The 26,381-nt window shown below is 40.9% G+C and overlaps 1 protein-coding gene across 1 annotated transcript in view; it reads right to left on the bottom strand.

The window, feature by feature from the left end:
- Positions 1-2,287: 2,287 nt before the first annotated feature.
- GPR37 (G protein-coupled receptor 37) overlaps positions 2,288-26,381 on the bottom strand; it is a 66,516-nt gene continuing 42,422 nt past the window's right edge. Inside the window, exon 2 of the mRNA XM_077264930.1 lies at positions 2,288-3,497. Coding sequence (XP_077121045.1) covers positions 2,679-3,497 — 819 coding nt within the window. The 3' untranslated portion in view covers positions 2,288-2,678. The remainder of the gene's footprint in view (positions 3,498-26,381) is intronic.

Raw genomic sequence — 26,381 nt, 5'->3', positions numbered from 1 at the left:
GCAATATACTACGTGGGCTGCGCAATATACTACGTGGGCTGCGCAATATACTACGTGGGCTGCGCAATATACAACGTGGGCTGCGCAATATACAACGTGGGCTGCGCAATATACTACGTGGGCTGCGCAATATACTACGTGAGCTGCGCAATATATTACGTGGGCTGCGCAATGTACGTGGGCTGTGCAATGTAAGGTCGCTGCGCAATGTACTGCGTGGGCTGCGCAATGTACTACGTGGGCTGCGCAATGTACTACGTGGGCTGCGCAATATACAACATGGGCTGCGCAATGTACTACGTGGGCTGCGTAATGTACTGCGTTGGCTGCCCAATGTACTGCGTTGGCTGCGCAATGTACTGCGTTGGCTGTGCAATGTACTGCGTTGGCTGTGCTATACACTACACATACATATTCTAGAATACCCGATGCGTTCGAATCGGGCCACCATCTAGTATGATATAATAAAGAAATATTCCGTTTTTAATGGACTATCTTTGGCTCTGTGTTCATAGTGTTATACATTATTTAAAGTATACTTGTAGTAAAGTTGTATCTTTAGTTATAGAATCATAGAATGTTAGAGTTGGAAGGGACTTCCATCGTGTCCAACCCCCTAATAAGTGCAGGATTCACTAAACAATCTCAGACAGATCTCTATCCTGCCTTGGTTTGAAGACTTCTATTAAAGGAGTACTCACCACCTCTTGTGGCAGCACGTGCCACTCATTGATCACCCACACTGTCAAAAAGTTTTTTTCTAATATCTTATTTGTATCTTTTTCCTTTCAGTTTAATTCCATTGCTTTTCGCGATTCCATGTGCAAATGAGAACAAGGATGATCCTTCAACACTGTGACATCCCTTCAGATATTTGTAGACATCTATTAAGTCTCCTCTTAACCTTCTTTTTTGCAAGCTAAACATTCCCAGATCATTTAACCATTCCTCGTAGTACATACTTTGCAATCCGCTCACCATCCTAGTAGTTTCTTCTATAAACTTGCTCCAGTTTTTCAAAGTCATTTTTAAAATGTGGTGCCCAAAACTGGACACAGTTTTCCAGATGAGGCCTGAACAAGGAGGAGTGAGGAGAATAATTACTTCACATGATCTAGACTCTATGCTTCTTTTAATACATCCCAGAACTGTTTTTTCTTTCTGCTGCATCACATTGTTGACTCATGTGCAGTCTTTGATCTATTAGTATATTCAAGTCTTTTTCACATGTGCTGTTGCTTAGTTCTATTCCTCCCATTCTGAAGATGTAAATTTTGTTTTTATTGCCCAAATGTAGAATCTTACATTTATCCCTGTTAAATACCATTCTATTAGTTGCTGCCTATTGATCAAGCTTATATACGTCCTTCTGAATCCTTTCTCTGTCTTCACTTGTGTTAGCAATCCCTCCTAGCTTTGCATCATCTGCAAATTTGAATGTGTCATGGAGACATAAGTAGGAGTCCATGGGTTGGATTCCTACCAGCTCCAGCTTAATAACTTACTAGGTATATGTTGGTAGAACCTGCTAAATTTGGCTGATTTAAAGTGTAAAGTCATTAAAAAGTTTAGTAAAGATATAGTAAAGTTATAAAAGGAATTGTTACACAAGTGGTGTGGTATATGTTTAATACTTCATTTATTAAATGTGTTGATCATGCTTATGTTAAGATAAGTTAGCAATATCGTGGAGGTCTGACTGGGTTCTGCTCTGTCAGAACTCGGTTGTAAACTGTGAGCAGAGACAGAACAGAGCAGCTCCTTTCCCTCTGTAGTGGCCGCAGCTCTGGTTCAAGTCACTTTAATAAGGACTGAGCTGTGGTTCTCAGCAATCACTACTTCAAAGTTAACGCTCCATGTGCTGTTTCAAACTCCTGACTAGATGAGGATGATTATACATTGGGGTTAGAATATCTTCAAAATGTCTTTGCTAGGCTGAAACCATTATGCATAGGTAAGTACCAAAAGGAAAAAGTGGTCAAGGCAGGACAGGGTGATGGGGCTGACTTACACTAGCTCTTCAGAATTGAATAATTTTGGAATTCGGGATAATTTTCTGCAATAAAAAAATGACAAAATCTAATATTTTTTATTTATTTGTTTAATTGGTTCTCTTGAGCTACTTTTATGACTTGAGTGAAAATCTGATGTAGTTTTAGAACAAATTTTTAGCAAAATATGGAAAATTATAAAGGGTTCTCAAAATTTCAAGCACCATTGTAGTTTATCACATATAGATGCTTGTGTTTGTAAGTTTATGGAAACAAAAACCCTTACAAGCATATTTCATAAAAACAAAATAAAATTTATTTAACAGCTAATTTTGGAAATGTTAAAGAAAACAAAACATTACAATATTTCATTTCAGTGCAAACCACCTTGGAGTATAATAATTTTACCTAGTTTTATATATATATATATATAACATTTTAAAAAGTTACCAGTTGAGATTATCAAAAAGGCTAACAACAATTGAATTAAGGTGCAGAAATGTGACTGTTAATATTTTTTTGGAAACATACCCTGTTAGGAGACCTATAACATAATAAATATACAGAAGATACCAAAATTGTTCTTACACAAGTCGAATATTTCATTTAAAAAATCATGAACTAAAAATGATTTAAAATGTATGTCACAGATTATTTACACAGAAAGTGAAAACAGACTTTTTATGTTCAGCAGTGAGTTCCAACCGAAGCAAATGTGGACATTTCACGACGTATAGTACTGAAAGGGGAAAGTTCTAGCTCTGTCGTATATTCATTGTCATTATCATCGCTGGTTGCAGTTGAGGACTTCTGAATGCATTCATCACAACAGCAACAACAGCATTCCATGAAAGCTCGGCTAAACGGCTTGCAAAGGCAAAACAGAAGGACAGGGGTAACACATGATTTAAAAAACAAAAGAAACTGACTGATCAGATGAAGAAGATCCAAGGTCTGCCTGGAGACACCAGTGGACATATAAGCCGTTACAATGTTACAGATATTTTCAGGGATTATACAAAAACCATACAAAATTGTTAGAGCAACTACTGTACAGTTCATTTGGCTTTCGAGTTGAATCTGACGTTTGTTACCTCTTGTACAGGCTTTCTCAGCTCTTCTGATCTTTCTTGCTGTCACCAAAGAACATGTAATTGTGAAAAGAGTGGGCAAACAAAAATAACAGCCAAAGTACCACCACAGTCTAGCGCCATCATAGGTAAGGGCTAAAACATAGATAGTATCAGGAAGATCTGTGGAAATCTTGACAACACATCGCTCACTGAAAGTGTTGACATTCACTGTCGACTCATCCTTGGTTAACTGCCGGAGGACAACTTCGGGCAATGCTAAAAGAAGCGCCCCCACCCATATAACAGCGAGCTTTGCTGTTGTTGATGTGCAATTTTCAATCATCTCATAGTACATCTGTACGTTAGTGGCAGCACGGAACCGGTCAATGCATAGGGCACACAATGTAAACGTAGTAACTCCAAGCGAGGCCACCTGAAAAAGAAGGAAAGATAAATGTCAACTTACACCCACTGCAAATAAAGTATATTTATCTTATATTTAATTAAGAAAAACAAAAATACAGTATCTTACGTGATTATAAGGAAAAAGGCTATGAAAATGGCACCTATAGAGTCACGTTCAATCAGCATGTGCACTTGATTGTGTATATTTTGGACTGAAGGACATAGACACTCATAGTGGCCACCATACACAATAAAAAGAGTTCCCCTTTCAGAAAAGATTTCCTATAAGCTCCATTAATAGTACAGAAAACAAACTTAACTGAGCTTAATTCATCTTAACAGGGTCCAGTACTGAGCCTCCGCTCTTCCTGATAGCTGTGACAACGTACAACCATTGAGCTTGGCAGCTTTGTTGCTAGCGCGGTTTACACCAGCACAGCACAGTAGCCTGCCGCTCTGTTGACATGATATGTTGACATGAGGTTGAGATGCAGCACTAGACCTGGGCAGAGTAAGTAAGGCTCAGTTTGTTTATTTTTTTCTTAAAGGGAACCTGTCATTTCTGATAATGCTATTAATCTACAGTCAATCTGAAGGTAAATAGTGTTAGGAAGGTGCCTAATTGAAGGTCTGAAAGTGGGACACCCAGGAGAATATTACCTTTATTTCTCCTGGGAGACACCAGCTTCCAGTCATGCAGGTGTGCACGGGGCGATTACAGTCACTGTGTAAGTTCGCCTCACAGCGCAGTGAAAGCCGACTCTAGTGCATCAGTGCAAAGGATCATCCCTTTAATATACATATAGGAATAACAGGACATGCTCCACAATCTCCTACAGCTCATCACACGTTAAATGAAATGCATTCCAAACAATATGATTTGTCCCTTTGCTGCTCTGTAACCAGTGTTCATTATCTTTGTAAGGTTATAATTTTATCAAGAACCCAGTATCTCTGGATTTGACCTCCCATGAAGCTAATTATAAAAAGATGAAAGCAGAAAAGATTCAGGGCCTTTTACATGTTGCAGATTTGCAGCAAAAGTTTGCATTAGCTGCAATGTGAATACGATTTCACAAATCTCCATAAGGAAAGTGTCCTGCACTGTGGCATTTTAAATACGCAGCGTGTTGATTTTATGCGCGGATTTCACTCATTGTGTGCATTGAGTGAAATCCGCAACAGAATCTGCAAGTCATACTTGTGGTTGTAGATTCTGCATTGAATCTGAAAAAAAATCCACACAGCTTTTGTCCATTTTGTGCATACACCTACTGTAATTACCTGCACTATGCAAGTTAGGTTCTGACAAAGTTAAAGAAGTTGTCCACTACTTTGACAACTTCTTCTCATTCCCAACGCTTGGACCTGATAAAATAATAAAGCTTATACTCTCCTTCTATGCTGCAGTGTTTGAACTCGCTCTCCCCGGGCTCTCGTGCGGTGTTGTATCATGTGACCCGGTGCCCAATCAGCGCTAGCATCACTGTCTCCATCTCCTGTCGAAGTGAGCATGAAGTGGAAGTCAGAAATCAGCTCTAGCCTGGACCTCCCCTTCATGTTCGATTTGTCTGAAGTCAGGGACAGTGAGGCCATCACTGATTGGGTGCCAGGGTCACGTGACACAACACCTCACAAGACCTCCAGGGAGAATGAGTGCCAACATCGCGTGAACGGTGCTGGAACAGCAGGTGAGTATAGGCTTTATTATTTTATTGGGGTCAAACAGTTAGATCAAGAAGGGGTTGTCCTGGTAGTGGACAACCACTTTAAAGTATAAAGATTAGTAGTACTACTTATTAGGGGTAGTAGTCCGTTGGCTCTGGCTGATTGGGATATTAGGGGTAATAGTCCAGTGGCTCTGGCTGATGGGATGATGTGGGATATTAGGAGTAGTAGTCAGGTGTCTCTGGCTGATGGGATGATGTGGGATATTAGGAGTAGTAGTCAGGTGTCTCTGGCTGATGGGATGATGTGGGATATTAGGAGTAGTAGTCAGGTGTCTATTGGCTGATGTGGGATATTAAGGCTAGTAGTCCGGTGGCTCTGGCTGATGGGATGATTGGGATATTAGGGGTAGTAGTCCAGTGGCTCTGGCTGACGGGATGATGTGGCATATTAGGGGTAGTAATCCAGTGGCCCTGACGGGATGATGTGGGATATTAGGGGTAGTAATCCAGTGGCCCTGACGGGATGATGTGGAATATTAGTCATGTTATTACCCTATACAGTTACGTATTTCAGTTAAACCTCCTATCATATTTCTTTGTCAATGAATCAAAGTATTCTAAATATTACCATCTATGAGCACAAACCAACAATAATTTATCTTATTAAACAGCAATATGACAGGAAATTTACATTTGTCTTTACTGAAGATGAAACAATCCAATGAACACATACAATGAAGAATGAATGAACATTTAATCAGGAAACTTCGATCAAAGGTTTCTCTTTGTACATAACCTTTATCATTGATGAATACAAATCCACAATGGGACAAATAATGTCTCCGGATATACATTCATTTTACTAAGGATTTAAAAGAGTGTTTCAAAATGGTATAAGCTGATGCCATATAACAGTTGCACTGCACAACGATTACCAAAATAAATTCACCCCCCTTTTGTCCTATTCAAAATAAAATTATAAAAAAATCATACATACATACACTGCTCATAAAAATGAAGGGAACACTTAAACAACAGAATATAACTCAAAGTAAATCAAACTTCTGTGAAATCAAACTGTCCACTTAGGAAGCAACACTGTTTGACAATCAATTTCACATGTGGTTGTGCAAATGGAATAGACAACAGATGGAAATTATTGGCAATTATCAAGACACACTCAATAAATGAGTGGTTCTACAGGTGGGGACCACAGACCACATCTCAGTACCAATGCTTTCTGGCTGATGTTTTGGTCACTTTTGAATGTTGGTTGTGCTTTCACACTCATGGTAGCATGAGATGGAATCTACAACCCACACAAGTGGGTCAGGTAGTGCAGCTCATCCAGGATGGCACATCAATGCGAGCTGTGGCAAGGTTTGCTGTGTCTGTCAGCGTAGTTTTCAGAGTCTGGAGGCGCTACCAGGAAAGGCCAGTACACCAGGAGACGTGGAGCAGGCTGTAGGAGGGCAACAACCCAGCAGCAGGACTGCTAGGTCAGCCTTTGTGCAAGGAGGAACAGGAGAACTGCCAGAGCCCTGCAAAATGACCTCCAGCAGGCCACAAATGTGCATGTGTCTGCAAATGGTTAGAAACCGACTCCATGAGGATGGTCTGAGTGCCCGACATCCACAAATGGGGGTTGTGCTCACAGCCCAACACTGTGCAGGATGCTTGGCATTTGCCACAGATCAGGATTGGCAAATTTGCCACTGGCACCCTGTGCTCTTCACAGATGAAAGCAGGTTCACACTGAGCACATGTAACAGATGTGAGAGCCTGGAGACGCCATGGAGAGCGATCTGCTGCCTGCAACATCCTTCAGCATGACCGGTTTGGCAGTGGGTCAGTAATGGTGTAGGGTGGCATTTCTTTGGAGGGCCACACAGCCCTCCATGTGCTCGCCAGAGGTAGCCTGACTGCCATTAGGTACCGAGATGAGACCCTCAGACCCCTTGTGAGACCATAAGCTTGTTGGCCCTGGGTTCCTCCTAATGCAGGACAATGCCAGACCTCATGTGGCTAGTGTGTGTCAGCAGTTCCTGCAAGATGAAGGCATTGAAGCTATGGACTGGCCCACCCGTACCCCAGACCTGAATCCGCTTGAACACATCTGGGACATGTCTCACATCATCCACCAATGTCACGTTGCACCAGACTGTCCAGCAGGAGTTGGCGGATGCTTTAGTCCAGGTCTGGGAGGAGATCCCTCAGGAGACCATGCACTGCCTCATCAGGTGCATGCCCAGGCATTGTAGGGAGGACAAACAGGCACGTGGAGGCCACACACACTACTGAGCATCATTTTCTTGTCTTGAGGCATTTCCACTGAAGTTGGATCAGCCTGTAACTTCATTTACCACTTTGATTTTGAGCATCATTCCAACTCCAGACCTCCGTGGGATATTAGTTGTGATTTACATTGATCATTTTTGGTTTTATTGTTCTCAACACATTCCACTATATAATGAATAAAGATTTACAACTGGAATATTTCATTCAGTGATATCTAGGATGAGGGATTTTAGTGTTCCCTTTATTTTTTTTAGTTTTTTTTGAGCAGTGTATTTGGTATCGCCGCATTCAGAATCGACCAGTCTATCAATAGTAAAAAAGAATTAACACGATCTCTAAATGGCGTAACAAGAAAAAAAGTCAAAATTCCAGAATTATGTTTTTTTGGTCACCACAACATTGCATTAATATGTAATAACGGACAATCAAAAGATCGTATCTGCACCAAAATGGTATCATCAAAAAATGTCAGCTCAGCATGCAAAAAGTAAGCCCTCACCCAACCCGAGATCACAAAAAATGGAGATGCTATGGGTATCGGAAAATGGCACAACTTTTTTTTTTTTTTAACAAACTTTGGAATTTTTTTTCACCACTAAAATAAAAAAAAACCTCGCCACATACTCGGTCACCCTGGAAACCCATACTTCTTAAGATACAGGTATTTCCTGATAAAGGCTTGATTAAGCGGAAACGTTAATTTACATACTTGTCTTACTTGCACTGTTTGGCTACCGAGTATTGAACTAATTATAATAAATTGTATCATTTTTTGGAACTCTTAGTGTGCCGGAGTTATTTGTATATATATATATCTAAAAAAAAAAATAGACATGTTTGGTGTCTATGAACTCATAATGAACTGGAGAATCATAATGGCAGGTCACTTTTAGCATTTAGTGAACATGGTAAAAAAAAAACTGTGGGATTGCACTTTGTTTTGCAATTCACCGCACTTGGAATTTGTTTCCTGCTTTCCAGTACACAATATGTTAAAACTAATGGTGCCGTTCAAAAGTACAACTTGTCCCAAAAAAAACCAACCTCTCACATGGCCATTTTGAACAAAAATAAAAGTTATAGCTCTGGGAAGAGGGGGAGAGAAAGATGAAACTGCAAAACCAAAAATACCTCTCTGGTCGTTAAGGGGTTAAACAAATCCAAGTTAGGGAAGACTTTTTCTCCAACAGTTATGCAATAAGTTCTGCAAAGAGAATATGCCCTATATTTGCCATATGGACTTTAGCTTATCACCAGGAGCTACAACAAGCAGCAAGTCTCCCATTGACGGACTGTGAATGTTGGAAAAATGTTATACATATAATATTACATGCAGCTGCTCCAAATGACATGCTTGACTGAGATTTTGAGAGCTGCACGTAAATCTATCAGTTCATTCATATAGTGGATGCTATAGTAAGTTGTCTATGACCAGTCAAAAGTATAACGCAGCGTGTCACACTTTGTTCTCCAATAAATAAAATATGTTTTTCTTTTCGGTAAAAGTATCAGACATTATAAAAGCGTTATATTAAGTGGACAAGTGAAGGACAATGCATTTAGATATTGAATGTCTAAAGTTTAATGTACCATTTAACTAGTTACAGTATTCTTCCATCAAAACATGCTTTTCTTCACTCCACCTGTTGTCTGGCATCACAAATCCTATTCTAATTAATGCTGGTAAACAATTATCACAGAAAACATTACCATGATAATACATGCACTGTAAATTAATCTGCTACTATGGTGTGACATGGTGAGTTTGTGTTTTATAAAGTGTAACTAGTATCAGTTTGGACGAAGGGCTTCAGCACAAATCTACATTCCACACTTCTTGAGCATAATGGTTTATCAACATATACGGAATGTATCGGAGAGTACTGTGACAGAGCAGGCAGGGACAGCAGATCGGTGCACAATCAAACAATCTTTATTGCGTCACTTGGAGAATATTCCACCAAGCATTGATCTAATTACCCATAGTCTATAACATCAGGTATATTTAATTCAAAGAGCGAAAATAGGTCCCTGAAGTCCTGACTCCTGCCAGTCTGCAAAGTTCTGTATCAGGTAGGCCCCCTGCAGAGAGGAACAAATTACATTATGGTATATGGACCAGCACATCTAAACTAGTGTGAACAGATGCCAACCAAAAAAGCATATAAGCAACAAATAGTAAGGTTGTACCATAGTATACAAAGGATTACTCTAGAACATTGAAACTGCATTGCTGCCATAGGAAATAAAGCGCTATATAATTTACACATTAAATATTTATCTGCAAAAATTGCTATGCAGGACAGGGGCCCAATTTACAAAGGACGCCTTGACGTGGCAATTGGGCTCACATACAGTACAGACCAAAAGTTTGGACACACCTTCTCATTTAAAGAGTTTTCTGTATTTTCATGACTATGAAAATTGTACATTCACACTGAAAGCATCAAAACTATGAATTAACACATGTGGAATTATATGCTTAACAAAAAAGTGTGAAGCAACTGAAATTATGTCTTATATTCTAGGTTCTTCAAAGTAGCCTTTTGCTTTGATGACTGCTTTGCACACTCTTATATGCAAATTGCCTCTTCTGAGAAAAAGAGGACTTAACTCTATAGCGCCACCTGTTGGTAGTAGCGATCCTACAAGTCACAATCAACCCTTTAATGAGTCGTGCAATATGATTTAGGATAAAAGCCAAATCAGTATCTCAATCCGCAGGCATGGTGTTTCGGGCTGTTGGCCCTCGTCAGTGCGAAGCATGAGAACTGATTTGGCTAGGTGAGAGGCTCTGGACTGGGGTCTAAGGGGTAACGTTTCTCCTTATGGAGAGTGACATACCAGCTGGCTTGTCAAGGTAAGGAGGCTTATTCACTGTGCAATGCTCCTCTGGGAATTTAAATATGCAAATTGCCTCTTCTGAGAAAAAGAGGACTTAACTCTATAGCGCCACCTGTTGGTAGTAGCGATCCTACAAGTCACAATCATCCCTTTAACGAGTCATGTAATATGACTTAGGATAAAAGCCAAATCAGTATCTCAATTCGCAGACACGGTGTTACCCCAGTCCTGAGCCTCTCACCTAGCCAAATCAGTTCTCATGCTTCGCACTGACGAGGGCCAACAGCCCGAAACACCGTGTCTGCGAATTGAGATACTGATTTGGCTTTTATCCTAAGTCATATTGCACGACTCGTTAAAGGGTTGATTGTGACTTGTAGGATCGCTACTACCAACAGGTGGCGCTATAGAGTTAAGTCCTCTTTTTCTCAGAAGAGGCAATTTGCATACTTAAATTCCCAGAGGAGCATTGCACGGCGAATAAGCCTCCTTACCTTGACAAGCCAGCTGGTATGTCACACTCCATAAGGAGAAAAATACCCCTTAGACCCCAGTCCAGAACCTCTCACCTAGCCAAATCAGTTCTCATGCTTCGCACTGATGAGGGCCAACAGCCCGAAACACCATGTCTGCAAATTGAGATACTGATTTGGCTTTTATCCTAAGTCATATTGCACGACTCGTTAAAGGGATGATTGTGACTTGTAGGATCGCTACTACCAACAGGTGGCGCTATAGAGTTAAGTCGTCTTTTTCTCAGAAGAGGCAATTTGCATATTTAAATTCCCAGAGGAGCATTGCACGGCGAATAAGCCTCCTTACCTTGACAAGCCAGCTGGTATGTCACTCTCCATAAGGAGAAACGTTACCCCTTAGACCCCAGTCCAGAGACTCTGACCTAGCCAAATCAGTTCTCAGGCTTTGCACTGACGAGGGCCAACAGCCCGAAACACTGTGTCTGCGAATTGGGATACTGATTTGGCTTTTATCCTAAGTCATATTGCACGACTCGTTAAAGGGTTGATTGTGACTTGTAGGATCGCTACTACCAACAGGTGACGCTATAGAGTCAAGTCCTCTTTTTCTCAGAAGAGGCAATTTGCATATTTAAATTCCCAGAGGAGCATTGCACGGTGAATAAGCCTCCTTACCTTGACAAGCCAGCTGGTATGTCACTCTCCATAAGGAAAAACGTTACCCCTTAGACCCCAGTCCAGAGCCTCTCACCTAGCCAAATCAGTTCTCATGCTTCGCACTGACGAGGGCCAACAGCCCGAAACACCGTGTCTGCGAATTGAGATACTGATTTGGCTGTTATCCTAAGTCATATTGCACGACTCGTTAAAGGGAACCTATCACCCCGTTTTTTTCGGTATGAGATAAAAATACTGTTAAATAGGGCCTGAGCTGTGCATTACAATAGTGTAGTTTGTGGACCCCGATTCCCCACCTATGCTGCCGAAATACGTTACCAAAGTAGTCATTTTCGCCTGTCAATCAGGCTGGTCAGGTCGGATGGGCGTGGCTTCTTCCCCCAGATATTGCGTAGTTTTCCGTTGGTGGCGTAGTGGTGTGCGCATGTCCAAGGTCCCCAATCCTGCACGGGGGGGTGAAAATAGCAGCGATGTCCGTTATTCCATTGGTGGTCGGTGGGCGCGGCCATCTTCCTTTGGCCGCGCGTGCGCAGAAGCGGCGCTCTGCTGGCCGCGGCTTCAGGAAAATTGCCGCGGGATGCCGCGCGTGCGCAGATGGAGATCGCGGCGGCCATTTTCCTGAAGCCGCGGCCAGCAGAGCGCCGCTTCTGCGCACGCGCGGCCAAAGGAAGATGGCCGCGCCCACCGACCACCAATGGAATAACGGACATCGCTGCTATTTTCACCCCCCCGTGCAGGATTGGGGACGTTGGACATGCGCACACCACTACGCCACCAACAGAAAACTACGCAATATCTGGGGGAAGAAGCCACGCCCATCCGACCTGACCAGCCTGATTGACAGGCGAAAATGACTACTTTGGTAACGTATTTCGGCAGCATAGGTGGGGAATCGGGGTCCACAAACTACACTATTGTAATGCACAGCTCAGGCCATATTTAACAGTATTTTTATCTCATACCGAAAAAAACGGGGTGATAGGTTCCCTTTAAAGGGTTGATTGTGACTTGTAGGATCGCTACTACCAACAGGTGGCGCTATAGTTAAGTCCTCTTTTTCTCAGAAGAGGCAATTTGCATATTTAAATTCCCAGAGGAGCATTGCATGGTGAATAAGCCTCCTTACCTTGACAAGCCAGCTGGTATGTCACTCTCCTTAAGGAGAAACGTTACCCCTTTGCACACTCTTGGCATTCTCTTGATGAGATTCAAGAGGTAGTCACTGGGAATGGTTTTCACTTCACAGGTATGCCCTGTCGGGTTTAATAAGTGGGATTTCTTGCCTTATAAATGGGGTTGGGACCATCAGTTGTGTTGTGCAGAAGTCTGGTGGATACACAGCTGATAGTCCTACTGAATAGACTGTTAGAATTTGTATTATGGCAAGAAAAAAGCAGCTAAGAAAAACGAGTGGCCATCGTTACTTTAAGAAATGAAGGTCAGTCAGTCTGAAAAATTGGGAAAACTTTGAAAGTGTCCCTAAGTGCAGTGGCAAAAACCATCAAGCGCTACAAAGAAACTGGCTCACAGGAGGACCGCCCCAGGAAAGGAAGACCAAGAGTCACCTCTGCTTCTGAGGATAAGTTTATCCTAGGCACCAGCCTCAGAAATCGCACGTTAACAGCAGCTCAGATTAGAGACCAGGTCAATGCCACACAGAGTTCTAGCAGCAGACACATATCTACAACAACTGTTAAGAGGAGACTTTGTGCAGCAGGCCTTCATGGCAAGATAGCTGCTAGGAAACCACTGCTAAGGACAGGCAACAAGCAGAAGAGACTTTTTTGGGCTAAAGAACATAAGGAATGGACATCAGACCAGTGGAAATCTGTGCTTTGGTCTTATGAGTCCAAATTTGAGATTTTTGGTTCCAACCACTGTGTCTTTGTGCGACGCAGAAAAGGGGAACGGATGGACTCTACATGCATGGTTCCCACCTTGAAGCATGGAGGAGGAGGTGTGATAGTGTGGGGGTGCTTTGCTGACGACACTGTTGGGGATTTATTCAAAATTGAAGGCATACTAAACTAGCATGGCTACCACAGCATCTTGCAGCGGCATGCTATTCCATCCGGTTTGCCTTTAGTTGGACCATCATTTATTTTTCAACAGGACAATGACCCCAAACACACCTCCAGGCTGTGTAAGTTCTATTTGACCAAGAAGGAGAGTGATGGGGTGCTACGCCAGATGACCTGGCCTCCACAGTCACCAGACCTGAACCCAATCGAGATGGTTTGGGGTGAGCTGGACCGCAGAGTGAAGGCAAAAGGTCCAACAAGTGCTAAGTATCTCTGGGAACTCCTTCAAGATTGTTAGAAGACCATTCCCGGCGACTACCTCTTGAAGCTCATCAAGAGAATGCCAAGAGTGTGCAATACAGTCATCAAAGCAAAAGGTGGCTACTTTGAAGAACCTAGAATATAAGACATTTCAGTTGTTTCACACTTTTTTGTTAAGTATATAATTCCACGTGTTAATTCATAGTTTTTATGCCTTTAGTGTGAATGTACAATTTTCAGTCATGAAAATACAGAAAAATCTTTAAATGAGGTGTGTCCAAACTTTTGGTCTGTACTGTATATTGGCCAATGTAGGTGCGAAGTGCCTTCCTTTTTTCCTATTTCCTTACTATTTGTTGCTTATATGCTTTTTTTGGTTGGCACTTGTTCACACTAGTATAGATGGGCTTGTCCTTTTTTTCTATTGAATTATAGCCTTTTGGACATGTGCACTCCCACTCCCATTAGCCACAGGTGATTTTAAGCAAATTAGCTGGTCCATTCCTGCCCCATAAATTGTAGACTTTTTTGCTCTGGAGAGGTGATATATCCGGACAGGGAACCAATTTACGAAGGACTCCTTGACGTGGCAATTGGGCTCACATATATTGGCCAATCTATGCACGGAGTACATTCCTTGTTTTCATAGCAATTTTTGCAGATAAATATTTCATATGTACATTACATAGCGCTTTTTCCCACTTTTTCCTACTTCCTATGGCAGCACTGCAGTTTCAATGTTCTAGAATAATCCTTTGCATATTATAGTGCAACCTTACAAATTGTGGCTTATATGGTATATGGAAGCTGTCTGAGGGTGACACACTGTAACAGTCCCTTGTCACCCTTAAATTGTGTACAGCCAAGTGACCTCATCAGGTTGCTTGTCAAGTACAGGTTGATATTTCTGAGATGACTCATGGCTTCTGCTATCTGGAAAATGCATCAGCATTTTGGTGCTGCTTCCCTATCGGTTATTATACAGTAAAATTATGGTGTTGAATGGTCGGGCTCCAGTTTCCTTGACTTAAACTCTGCTTTCTGCACCAACAAATCAGCATTGTAGATCTACCACATCATTTCCTAGGAGAATATCTGCAGGCAGGCCACTCAAACCAACCATGCATTGCTTGGCCCCAAAGCCAAAGTCCAGTCACTTTTGGAATATTTCTTCATTTGCCTCCACCTAATTCAATTATAATCCTAATCCTTGCTGTATCACTTCTGTCCAAACCACTACCTCCTGTAAGTGCTTTATTTGATGATTGGAGAAACTCATGGCTGTGTCTCACATCCCATAAACCTCTAGTGGTCGAACATTGATGTCTGAGTCATTTGGCAAGTCAACTTGGAGTGGTGACACATCTTCCTCCATTGGTTTGCTGTAGATAGCTAATAAGACAATTTGGTGTAATGTCATTCCTCAACCAACCAGCAGGACAGGTGGCTTGCAGATGACCAGGCTTCCTGCATCAATAACATCTTAACTGTATTGCACTTCTTCCCATTTGCATTCGGAGAAAAAAGGTAAGGGAGCTTGGAAGCGGATACCCATCTTTAGAAACATGAGGATTTGAGGATGACTCCTTCACTTGATAGCTCAGCATGCGGCCTGCAGATGCCCATGATACTCACAACCTTATCATGTATGCTCTACTACGTTCCCTCCCAGTCTCATTGCATAAAAAATGTGGTGGTGCTCTATTTGGAGGGTGAACATTGCAGACTGGAGTACAATGTGTCACTGGTGGGGGGTGCTGGTACTTCTTTCTACATAAGCCAGAAAATTCTTTTACTGAGGTTTGATAGTGAGCATCTCATGAGCTAACACTGCCACTTGTTGTACTGTTGCTGGTTTCCTCTCATGCACTCATTCCCTGTTCTCAGCAGGGTATTTTGGAAATTTGGAAATTCCAAAACGTTTGACCCAAGTCATTCAGTTTAAGGGAGATGGTACCAAATACTAATGAAATATATGTAAACTTTTGACTTTGCAGTAAGTAATAAAAATGCCTTAAAACATTATCATTATTCTGGCATTTGGCAAAAATTAATAACTATGGTAATCCTAACTGACCTAAAAGGAGAAAGGTTTATTCTGATTTCATGTCAGCTATTGAGAAAAACATGCATATGTGTCTTTTTTATATAGCGCATGTAAACTTCTGGTTTCAACTGTATATACAAAGGGTAAAATAAGCATTGAACACATCACCAATTTTCTAAGTAAATATATTTTGAAAGGTATTTCTAAAGCTATTGACATGAAATTCTCAATAGATGTCGGTAAAAAACCAATAAATCTGCACATGCATAGAAATCAAACCATAGATGTCCATAAATTAAGTTATGTGTAATAATGAGAAATGACACAGGGAGAAAGTATTGAACACATAAAGAAAGAGAGGTACAAAAAGCCATGGAAAGTCATTACACCAGCTGAAATCTATCAATAATTAGAAAGCAATCTTGCCACTTAGTAAAAAATATCTGCTGGTTCAATTGATAACCTATAAAAAGGTGTTTCATTACTAAGATGCCACACAAGAAAGAAACATCTCATGATGAGTAAAACCAGTGAGCATCTCAAAACCTTTGCAACCTTATTGTTGGAAAACACACTGATTGTAATGACTGTAGAAAAATTTGGCACTCAGAGAGAAAAGTGACAAAAACAAAATGTTCCATTTATTGCATCCAGAATTAGCGGTAAACGTTTTCGGTCCACATCCGGACCTTCATCAGAACTGATATGAGAAGACTTGGTTTTATGTCTTGTTATGGATCTCCTGTTTTCTACAAAAAGTCCAGGGAGAAATCCAAGTAGCCTGGATGCCTGGTGGAGCTAGAATAAGGCATCGCGTGGGAGCAGGCGAACATGGCCGCAAAGGGTGAGCTTGTCAGAAGATTATAGACTAAAAGAACAATTTACATTTTACTCAAAAATATACCTATAAAGAGAAAAAGCTATATAAATTTACCAGAGCTGTATATTTCCATATTTCAAACATTAAGTATTTCCTGTCATTGGTCAAAAAGTTTAACACATTCCATGTTACAAGTATTTCTATAGCTGTAAAAGGGATTGCCCTTATGTCTTAAGTATACAATCTTGTGTATTCAATATCTACATGCTGATTGTAATCTCTGATCTATACATGAGCTATATACATTTCAAAATTGCTATTTGCATTGCATAATGCTACAGAGAAGTGCTTCATTAGTTTGGACTTGTAGACCACTATTGGAAAGAGACGCCAGCCATTACGACAGTTGTTTTGTATATAAGACATGCCAGTTGCAGTTAGGATTGATAGATGATTGTAGGTCGGGGCTAGGAATTCTATCAAAATCTAATATGAAGACTCAAATTAAAAATGACCAGCCTCATAGCACCAACTGCCTCCACTAAGCCTATATTTCTTGGTTTGATAAAATTGCAGATGGTAAATGTATATTTGTTACCTATTCAAACTCTTCCTAAATATAATATATGATATGTATATTTAGGTTTATGAGTATGGATATTTAGATTACAATTGTCTACGCAATTATCTCATTGTGCATGTGTAGACATTGTAATGGTGAGCAAAAGATCTATTTGCCTGGAAACCATCTAACAAGATTTTTGCAAGCATCTGGTGAGCAGCAGAGGGAATTACTACAAATATCAAAACCTTCAATTTAGGCAACATCTACTACTACATATATATATTACTAAGAAATATTCTTCAGGCTTGATCTTTCTGCCTTGTCAGTTTTTCTCCGGACTCATAAGTGAATTACAGTAGTCATTGACTAATAGAAAAAGTGTCTTCTTGTAAGAACATTTGAACAAATATAATAAGACACATGAGGGTGGTTGGTATTGAAAAGCCATTGTAATTATCTGGAAATTCTTCAGTCACAACATGGCCATACATTTCCAAACCGGAATTGATCAGCAACTCAGCTGAACTGTTGAATGTAAAACACTGCAATACATCATAATGACTAAAAATATTTGCTTAGTGTCAGCTGAAAAGCAGACACCTAATCCATCAGTGTGGGACTGAAAAAAAGAGAGTACAATCTTCACTCTCTCCTGTCTAGACAAAAATAAAAAAGAAACCCCAAGTGAGGATCTGTAAATACTATTTTATGGTGGCTAAAATCTTTCCTGACCACAACAAATGGATCAGATCAGATGAATTCCCTGGATAAAACACTGTTAGAATTCTGAGTGCTGTTAAATTACCCTAGAGTCTGTCTTGTATTAATGAAAAAAAAAGAATTTCTAATAGTGGGTATAGAAAACATGGATAACAGTAAGTTTAACTGTGAATTCACAGTCAGGATTTTGTTACACAAAAAGATAATTTTGAACCCAACCCATTATAGCTTACTATTAGGTGTATGATCACATGTCCACATCCAGTAGTTTGAAATATATATATATATATTATATATTTATGAAGTAAAGAAAAAAGTACATGCAAGAAATGGTTGGAACTCCACAAATAAATTCTTTCAAAATATATCAAATTTTATTTGTACACACAAGAAATACTACACACAATTAAAAACATCTAAAAGGTTACTCTAAAAAGTAGAGAACTCCCATCTTCCATACTGTAATGTGTATAATCTGGCCGTGAATTATTATTTGCACCAAATAGTTAAATACAGATGCTGCATATACTTTTAACAGAGAAAATTTTTTTTCACAAATAAGTAGAACCCTTTATGGAGGCGCTGTTTGGATCTAAAAGTGAACCACACTATATATATACATGTAGGGTAAAGAGAGCCTGAAAAATAGAAGAAGAGCCTTTCTCATGTTCTAGCAACCCTATCGATAATAAATATAATCGGGATACATGGTAATCTGGATACAATAATCTAGATCAGCCTACTAGTTTACCCAAAGAGATGCTCACACATAAATCAAATGACATAATAGATCAAGGATATAATTGACAGAAAGAGGCAATCAGCAGCGACTAGATACTTTACCCTAACCGGTCCACTACAGTCACCCCCTGGTCCTTAGAGCAGCGGTGCAGCCAATATATATTATATATGTTATACTAGATGGAGGCCCGATGCTATCGTATTGGGAGGGCAGTAATGTCACGATGGGGACGGGCATGCGACGCTGTTGTTGCCTAATGGCATCCTGTGATAATCTGATGACTTTTGCATCATGGGACTCATGCAATGCTGTTGCTCTTCAAGAGTCTCATTTGCCCTTTGTTATCTTCGACATTGTGCCTTTGATTCTTTCCTTCCATTGCCATTGGCGTACTTTTTATGAGGAGTCATATTGGCCTTGATATTTGCTTTTTAAAGGGTTTTCCCATGAATTAAAGTTCATTTTAAAAATTGTCTGTGTCTGACTGTGTACTGAGTATACCACAGCTCCTGTGCAGGGGAGGAAGCAAAAGACAATACTGACATTACAGCAGATCGCAGAGGATACATTTTGTGAGGTAAAATATTTTTTAAAAACTGTCAGTGAAATATTTTACCTCAGAAAATGAATCCACTGTGATCCCCTGCTGTATGTAAAATGAAATCTTCATCTCCATAAAGCATTTCAGCCGATGGAAGCATGAAGTGCTCCAAAATCTCCTGATAGCTAGCTGCATTGACCCTGCCCTTGATGAAACACAGTGGACCAACACCAGCAGCTGACATGGCACCCCACACCATCACTGACTGTGGGTACTTGACACTGGACTTCAGGCATTTTGGCATTTCCTTCTCCCCAGTCTTCCTCCAGACTCTGGCACCTTGATTTCCGAATGACATGCAAAATTTGCTTTCATCAGAAAAAAGTACTTGGGACCACTTAGCAACAGTCCAGTGCTGCTTCTCTGTAGCCCAGGTCAGGCGCTTCTGCCGCTGTTTATGGTTCAAAAGTGGCTTGACCTGGGGAAATGCTGAAATGCTTTATGGAGATGAAGATTTCATTTTTCAGCACGACCTGGCACCTGCTCACAGTGCCAAAACCACTGGTAAATGGTTTACTGACCATGGTATTACTGTGCTCAATTGGCCAGCCAACTCTCCTGACCTGAACCCCATAGAGAATCTGTGGGATATTGTGAAGAGAAAGTTGAGAGACGCAAGACCCAACACTCTGGATGAGCTTAAGGCCGCTATTGAAGCATCCTGGGCCTCCATAACATCTCAGCAGTGTCACAGGCTGATTGCCTCCATGCCACGCCGCATTGAAGCAGTCATTTCTGCCAAAGGATTCCCGACCAAGTATTGAGTGCATAACTGAACATTATTATTTGATGTTTTTTTTGTTTGTTATTAAAAAACACTTTTATTTGATTGGACGGGTGAAATATGCTAATTTATTGAGACAGGTTTTTTGGGTTATCAGGAGTTGTATGCCAAAATCATCAGTATTAAAACAATAAAAGACCTGACAAATTTCAGTTGGTGGATAATGAATCTATAATATATGAAAGTTTAATTGTAATCATTACATTATGGTAAATAATGAAATTTTACACTATATGCTAATTTTTTGAGAAGGACCTGTAGATAAATACATTACAAAGTTTATCCTATCCTTGCAATGCTAATAACAGTCAGCACATGAACTGCTCATTGATGGCATGTTTTGCCCATTATTTTCATGGACTCAAAGTTGTACTACATCTTTTTGCCAATGATGCTTGTAAAAAATATACATGTCTACTGAATTTTTGCATGGACACACGGTATGCAAAAAATCACGGGCATGTGAAAATCCCAATAGACTATAATGGAAAAAGTTTTTCTATCTGTGAAGAACATGGATAGAAAACGTATATGAAACATGAACGTCTGAATAGGTCTTAGTAATGTCCAATACCATACATGGCTAGTAGAAAACGGATGGTAAGTGGTGGTAGCCAACAGGCAATTTGCCATCACTGCAGCAAAAAGCATTTTAGGTTGTTTTAAATTGTAAAAACAGTCATAACACTATCACTTTTTGGGGACAGATGCCTGTCTTACTAGTGTTTATACACAGGAGGTGCAAATGTAAGAAGCCATGGCTTTTTCACTTGGGGGCATGCAAAAATTATCCCTTTTTGGAGTGCATGAATAGCTGTGTTCTTTGCCTAAATGAAAAAAAATGATAGCTTTTTCACAAGCTGTTCAAAAATTACCCTTTCATTTAGGGATCAGCCACAAGGTAGCTGATTTGAAAGTGAAAAGGTAATGGCTTCTCAAGTAGGAGTGAAAAAATGCCCATTTTTGGGAATCTGCAACAAATTTGTAATTTTCAAAATGATGAAACAATTACAAAAGCTTTTTATCAAGCCATTCAAAAATGTTCCCTTTATAGGGTGCGGCACAGGCTGTGGCTACGTTCACATTTCCGTGCATGCGCCCCTATATTTAACATGGGGGCGCATGGACATGCGTTGTCTTGCGTTTTGTGACGCATGCGTCATTTTTGGCGCAAGCGTCAGGGCACACAGGACGCTGCATGTTGCATTTATTTTGCGCCAAAAATCATGCCAAAATTGGACGCATGCGTCACAAAAAGCTGCGTTTTGCATGCGTTGTGCGTTGCGTCGCCGACACTGCGCCGCACAACGCAAATGTGAACGTAGCCTAACTATTTTCAAAGTGGAGAAGAAATTGTCAAAAAGCCTTGAATAAAGTTATCCGTAATTTGGAAGCTGTTTCATGTTCGTGTGTGTTCAAGATACTATGTTTCCCAGCTGTGGTACACACTCTACAAGTGCGGGAGATGTATGTGGGTAGGTAGCACCAGAAGCTGCATGGTATAATACAGGGTGGGCCATTCATATGGATACACCTGGGTGGGCCATTTATAAAGTTGGAATAGGTGTCTGAGCATGGGCCATTGGCATCGGTGGATGCAGAACAGTGTAGAAGACAATGAAATGGCAGATGAAACAATTAGTGTAATCATTTGCATCAGCCATAGGTGGATGAAAGTTGGCTCTGATACATGCCTGATTTTATTTTGACAAATGTAAGGTGTTCCACACTTGTGGAGGATAACCTGGTCCGTTTGAGTCTGACAAAGCCACTGGCCATGAAGAACAGTATACTCTAGGCTGAACAAAGCAGTACACTGGGCCAGTTCTTGCTCTCTGCTGAGCTTGAAGTCCATGAAATGGGGACTTAGGCTATCTGCTTGACAACCAATGGGCTTATAGGGGAACCAATAGGCACCCAAACAAACTCCTAGGCCAGATTCCAGTAGCACTGATCATCGCTGTTAAAGGCAGATGCCGCTAATATAATATAGCAGATATCTGCCCTGTGTGGAGCAATCTCAGTAGTTCCCTAGCACATCCTGGAGTGTTAAAGGGAACCTGTCACCCCCAAAATCGACGGTGAGCTAAGCCCACCGTCATCAGGGGCTTATCTACAGCATTCTGTAATGCTGTAGATAAGCCCCCGATGTAACCTGAAAGATGAGAAAAAGAGGTTAAATTATACTCACCTGGGGGGGTCCGATCCGATGGGCGTCGCGGTCCGGGGCCTCCCATTTTCATAGGATGATGTCCTCTTCTGGTCTTCACGCTGTGGCTCTGGTGAAGGCGTACTTTGTCTGCCCTGTTGAGGGCAGAGCAAAGTACTGTAGTGCACAGGCACCGGGAAAGGTCAGAGAGGCCCTGCGCCTGTGCACTGCAGTACTTTGCTCTGCCCTCAACAGCAGACAAAGTATGCATGCACCGGAGCCGCAGCGTGAAGACAAGAAGAGGACGTCATCTGATGAAGATAGGCGGCGCCGGACCGGGACACCCATCGGGACCGCCCTTGGGTGAGTATAATATAACCTCTTTTTCTCATCTTTTAGGATACATCAGGGGCTTATCTACAGCATTCCAGAATGCTGTAGATAAGCCCCTGATGCTGGTCGCCTTAGCTCACCCTCGATTTTGGGGGTGACAGGTTCCCTTTAAGGGGTTAAAAAAGCTAACAAAAATAAAATATACCGTTGTTGATACAAAGAGCTACAGTAAGCAGCCTTGAAAGCTTGCTTTGTAACATAATTTATTTTAGTTATCAATTAAATAGTATCATATCTACAAAATGATTTTGTTTCTTTTGAGAGCAGTCAAGTCCTTTGTTGTTCCACAGAACAGTTTTCCACTGCTACAGAAACCAGAGGTGGCCCGAGTTACACCACTACAAGCATTGTGCTGGGTGCATTAGAGGGAACCTGCCTCCTGACCAATGCTGCCAAAATTGCAGCAGCAAGAATCAGAGCCTGGCTGCACAGAGCATTTAAAAAAAATATACCTACTTTAAAGATCCCAGTGCCGCTCTTGGTGACTGACAGGTCTTCGCTATCGGAGAGACCTGTATTCTATCTATACAGCTTAAATTAAACTTGCTTTCCCTCCTGCCTGGCCATACTGTCAGACGATTAGAAACTGTCAGACATCAGTTCATCTAAATCCTTCACTATTGTCCTGGCCAATATAGGAGAGCCTAAGTAAAAGTACTGAGGATTCTTTCTCTCCGAGTGCATCATATCCCATTTGGAAACATTCAACTGCAGTTTCCAATTTTCTAAACAATTTTCTTCACAGATAAATAATGTTTACTACAAATCCTTCAATAAAGATACGCTCTATCACGGACCTTTGTGTCATCAACAAACAGGGAAACGTTACCTGCCAAACCCTCCTCAGTAAGTTACAGATATAAAAGTCTACAGCCATTGAATACAAAGATCCAGCAGGCAGTATCACTGTGGACACAAGAAAACTTCAGACTAAGCTGTATGTCTGGAATACAAGGGAGCAGCGAGGGATATTGACAAAATGTCATACTTCGTAATATTAAGGGATTCCGAACTCGGTTGACACCTTGTCAGAAGTTATCCATATAGACATTGTATAGAAAGGCCATATCATGGCCTTGTAGATTGTAAGCTTGCGAGCAGGGACCTCACCCCTAATTTCACTGTTTAAATTGTCTTAACTTGTACTGAATTTATTGTCTGTACATGTCCCCGCTTAATTGTAAAGTGCTGTGGAATATGTTGGCGCTATATAAAAAATTATTAAATTATTATTATATCATGAGGTGACTAGTAGCATGGAGCTGGATTGGTTTGCTACACCATTATAGCGGCATTTATTCCATGGCGCTTTACATGTGAGGAGGGGTATACATAATAAAAACAAGTACAATAATCTTGAACAATACAAGTCACAACTGGTACAGGAGGAGAGAGGACCCTGCCCGCGAGGGCTCACAATATATATATATATTGTGAGGCAGTGACTGCTATTACAGTTAGGGGGCGCTGTATGTGCTCTTCAGAATGTGCATGGAAGAGTAGTGAGGCCATGAGGGCCTACTGCAGACACAGGTGTGGCTGTAATTAGAATAGTGAAGCAGTGACTGATTTTTTACCATGCAGAAATGCTGCAGATCAGCAAGTGATTTGCAGTACAATGTAAATCAATGGTAAAAAAAAAATGCTGTGCTAATGGTGCGGAAAATTCCGTGCGGAAATGCTGCGGATTAAAAGAAGCAGCATGTCACTTCTTTTTTGCGGATCTGCAGCGTTTTTGTACCCATTCCATTATAGAAATCCGCAGGGGTAAAAAACGCAGTAAATCCGCACAAAAAACGCGCCAAATCCGCACCTGCGTTGTCTGCCAAGAGATGCAGAATCCGCACCAAAAATTCCTAAGCCTAATCCGCAACATGTGCACATAGCCTAAAAGCCATGGAGTAGAGGGGGAGGTGTGTCAGTGTTGAGCTTGGAAGCAGACAGAGCAGTTGTCTGCAGAGCTCTCTCTGTGTGGAGCAACACAGAGGCAGAAGGAACCAAAGCGACTGACACCCTGCGTCTTGGGCTGTCTTGTGTTTACCCAGCTGCAATCCGGAGGTTAAAGAGTGGAGTGCGCTGAGTGAGTACAGAGACTTGATACCGGCGTGTGGTCACCCAGGGAAACTGGACAGATGGAAGTTCGGCCTGTTTATTGACTGCATCATAAAGCCATGTATTACTAATGGACTGTATGAAGAAGCCGTAAAATGTATAGACTGTGTGAAGTAACACAATAAAGAAACGTTTTGTTTGAACTTGCTTGGGTCACTGCCGTTTCACTGTGTATGGTCCTACCGCTGCATCACAATATATACATACACACACACACACACACCCCCAGACACACTTTTTTAACCCCTTCATGACCGGATGTATTTTTGTTTTCGCTCCCCTTCTTCCCGGATACATGTTTTTATTTTTTTGTCAATATGGCCATGTGAGGGCTTGTTGTTTGCGGGACAAGTTGTACATTTGAACAACACCACTATTTTTAACATATCATGTACTGGAAAATGGGAAAAAAATTCAAAGTGTGGTGAAATTGAAAAAAAAGTGCAATCCAACACTTGTTTTTTGTTTGGCTTTTTTTACCATGTTCACTAAATGCTAAAACTGACCTGCCATTATGATTCTCCAGGCCATTATGAGTTCAAAGGCACCAAATATGTATAGTTTCTTTTTTATCTAAGTGGTGAAAAAAGAATTCCAAAGTTTGTTAAAAAATAAATAAAATTGCGCCATTTTCCGATACCTGTAAAGTCTCCAATTTACATGACCTCGGGTTGGGTGAGGGCTTATTTTTTGTGTGCCGAGCTAACGTTTTCAATTATACCATTTTGGTTCAGATACGATCTTTTGATTGCCCGCTATTGCATTTTAATGCAATGTTGCGACAACCAAAAAAACTAATTCTGGCGTTTTGACTTTTTTTCTTGTTACGCTGATTCTCGTTAGATCGGCCGATTCTGAATGCGGCGATACCAAATATGCGTTTGTTTGATTTTTTAATTGTTTTATTTTGAAAGGGGAAAAAGGTCGGTGATTTGAACTTTTATTGTTTTTTATTTTTTAAATTTTTTTAAAAACATTTTTTTTACCTTTGAGATGCTTCAATAGTCTCCATGGGAGACTAGAAGCTGTCATAGCCCGATCGGCTCTGCTACATATAGGCTATGATCAGATCACCTGTATGTAGCAGAATTGCTCACTTGCTATGATACAAGAAAGATATATATCGGTGTACCTTGTTAGCCAGTAGATAGAATAATATTTGGAATTGAGAGTTCTCAGTGGTTGATACCTTTTAACGGCTAACTGAAAAGATGGTAACAAATTGCAAGCTTTCGAGACTACTCAGGCCTCTTCATCAGGCATAGACTAATACAAGAATCACATATTTATACACAACAGTGTATCACTTTCTATGAGCTCCGACAACCGGGAGGCGCTCATAGCAATCCAGCAGTGACATCCATAGAGGCTTGCCAACCCATCATCGACCCGCAGTCATGTGACATGGGCTTCCCGGAAGCGTGTTAAATGCCACTGTCAAAGTTTGTCAGGCTTGAGAAAGGCTCATTCAGAGCCGAAACGTCGCCCAGACATGTGGGTTGAATAAATCCCGCACATTTTTCACCAAGGATATGGAGTGCTGCCCACTTTTTTGAATTATATATATATATATATATATATATATATATATATATATAGTGAAAATTGTTGGTACCCCTCGTTTAATGACAGTAAAACCCACACATTGGTCACAGAAATAACAAAAGTAATAATAAATAAAAAAAAAAATAAAACTCATGAAATAGGCCTGGACAGAAATGATGCTACCCT

The sequence above is a fragment of the Ranitomeya variabilis genome, chromosome 5, assembly GCF_051348905.1.
Source record: "Ranitomeya variabilis isolate aRanVar5 chromosome 5, aRanVar5.hap1, whole genome shotgun sequence".
Classification (NCBI taxonomy): domain Eukaryota; kingdom Metazoa; phylum Chordata; class Amphibia; order Anura; family Dendrobatidae; genus Ranitomeya; species Ranitomeya variabilis.
The sequence above is the reverse complement of the archived record's forward strand: the minus strand, read 5'-3'. Positions and strand labels throughout refer to the sequence as shown.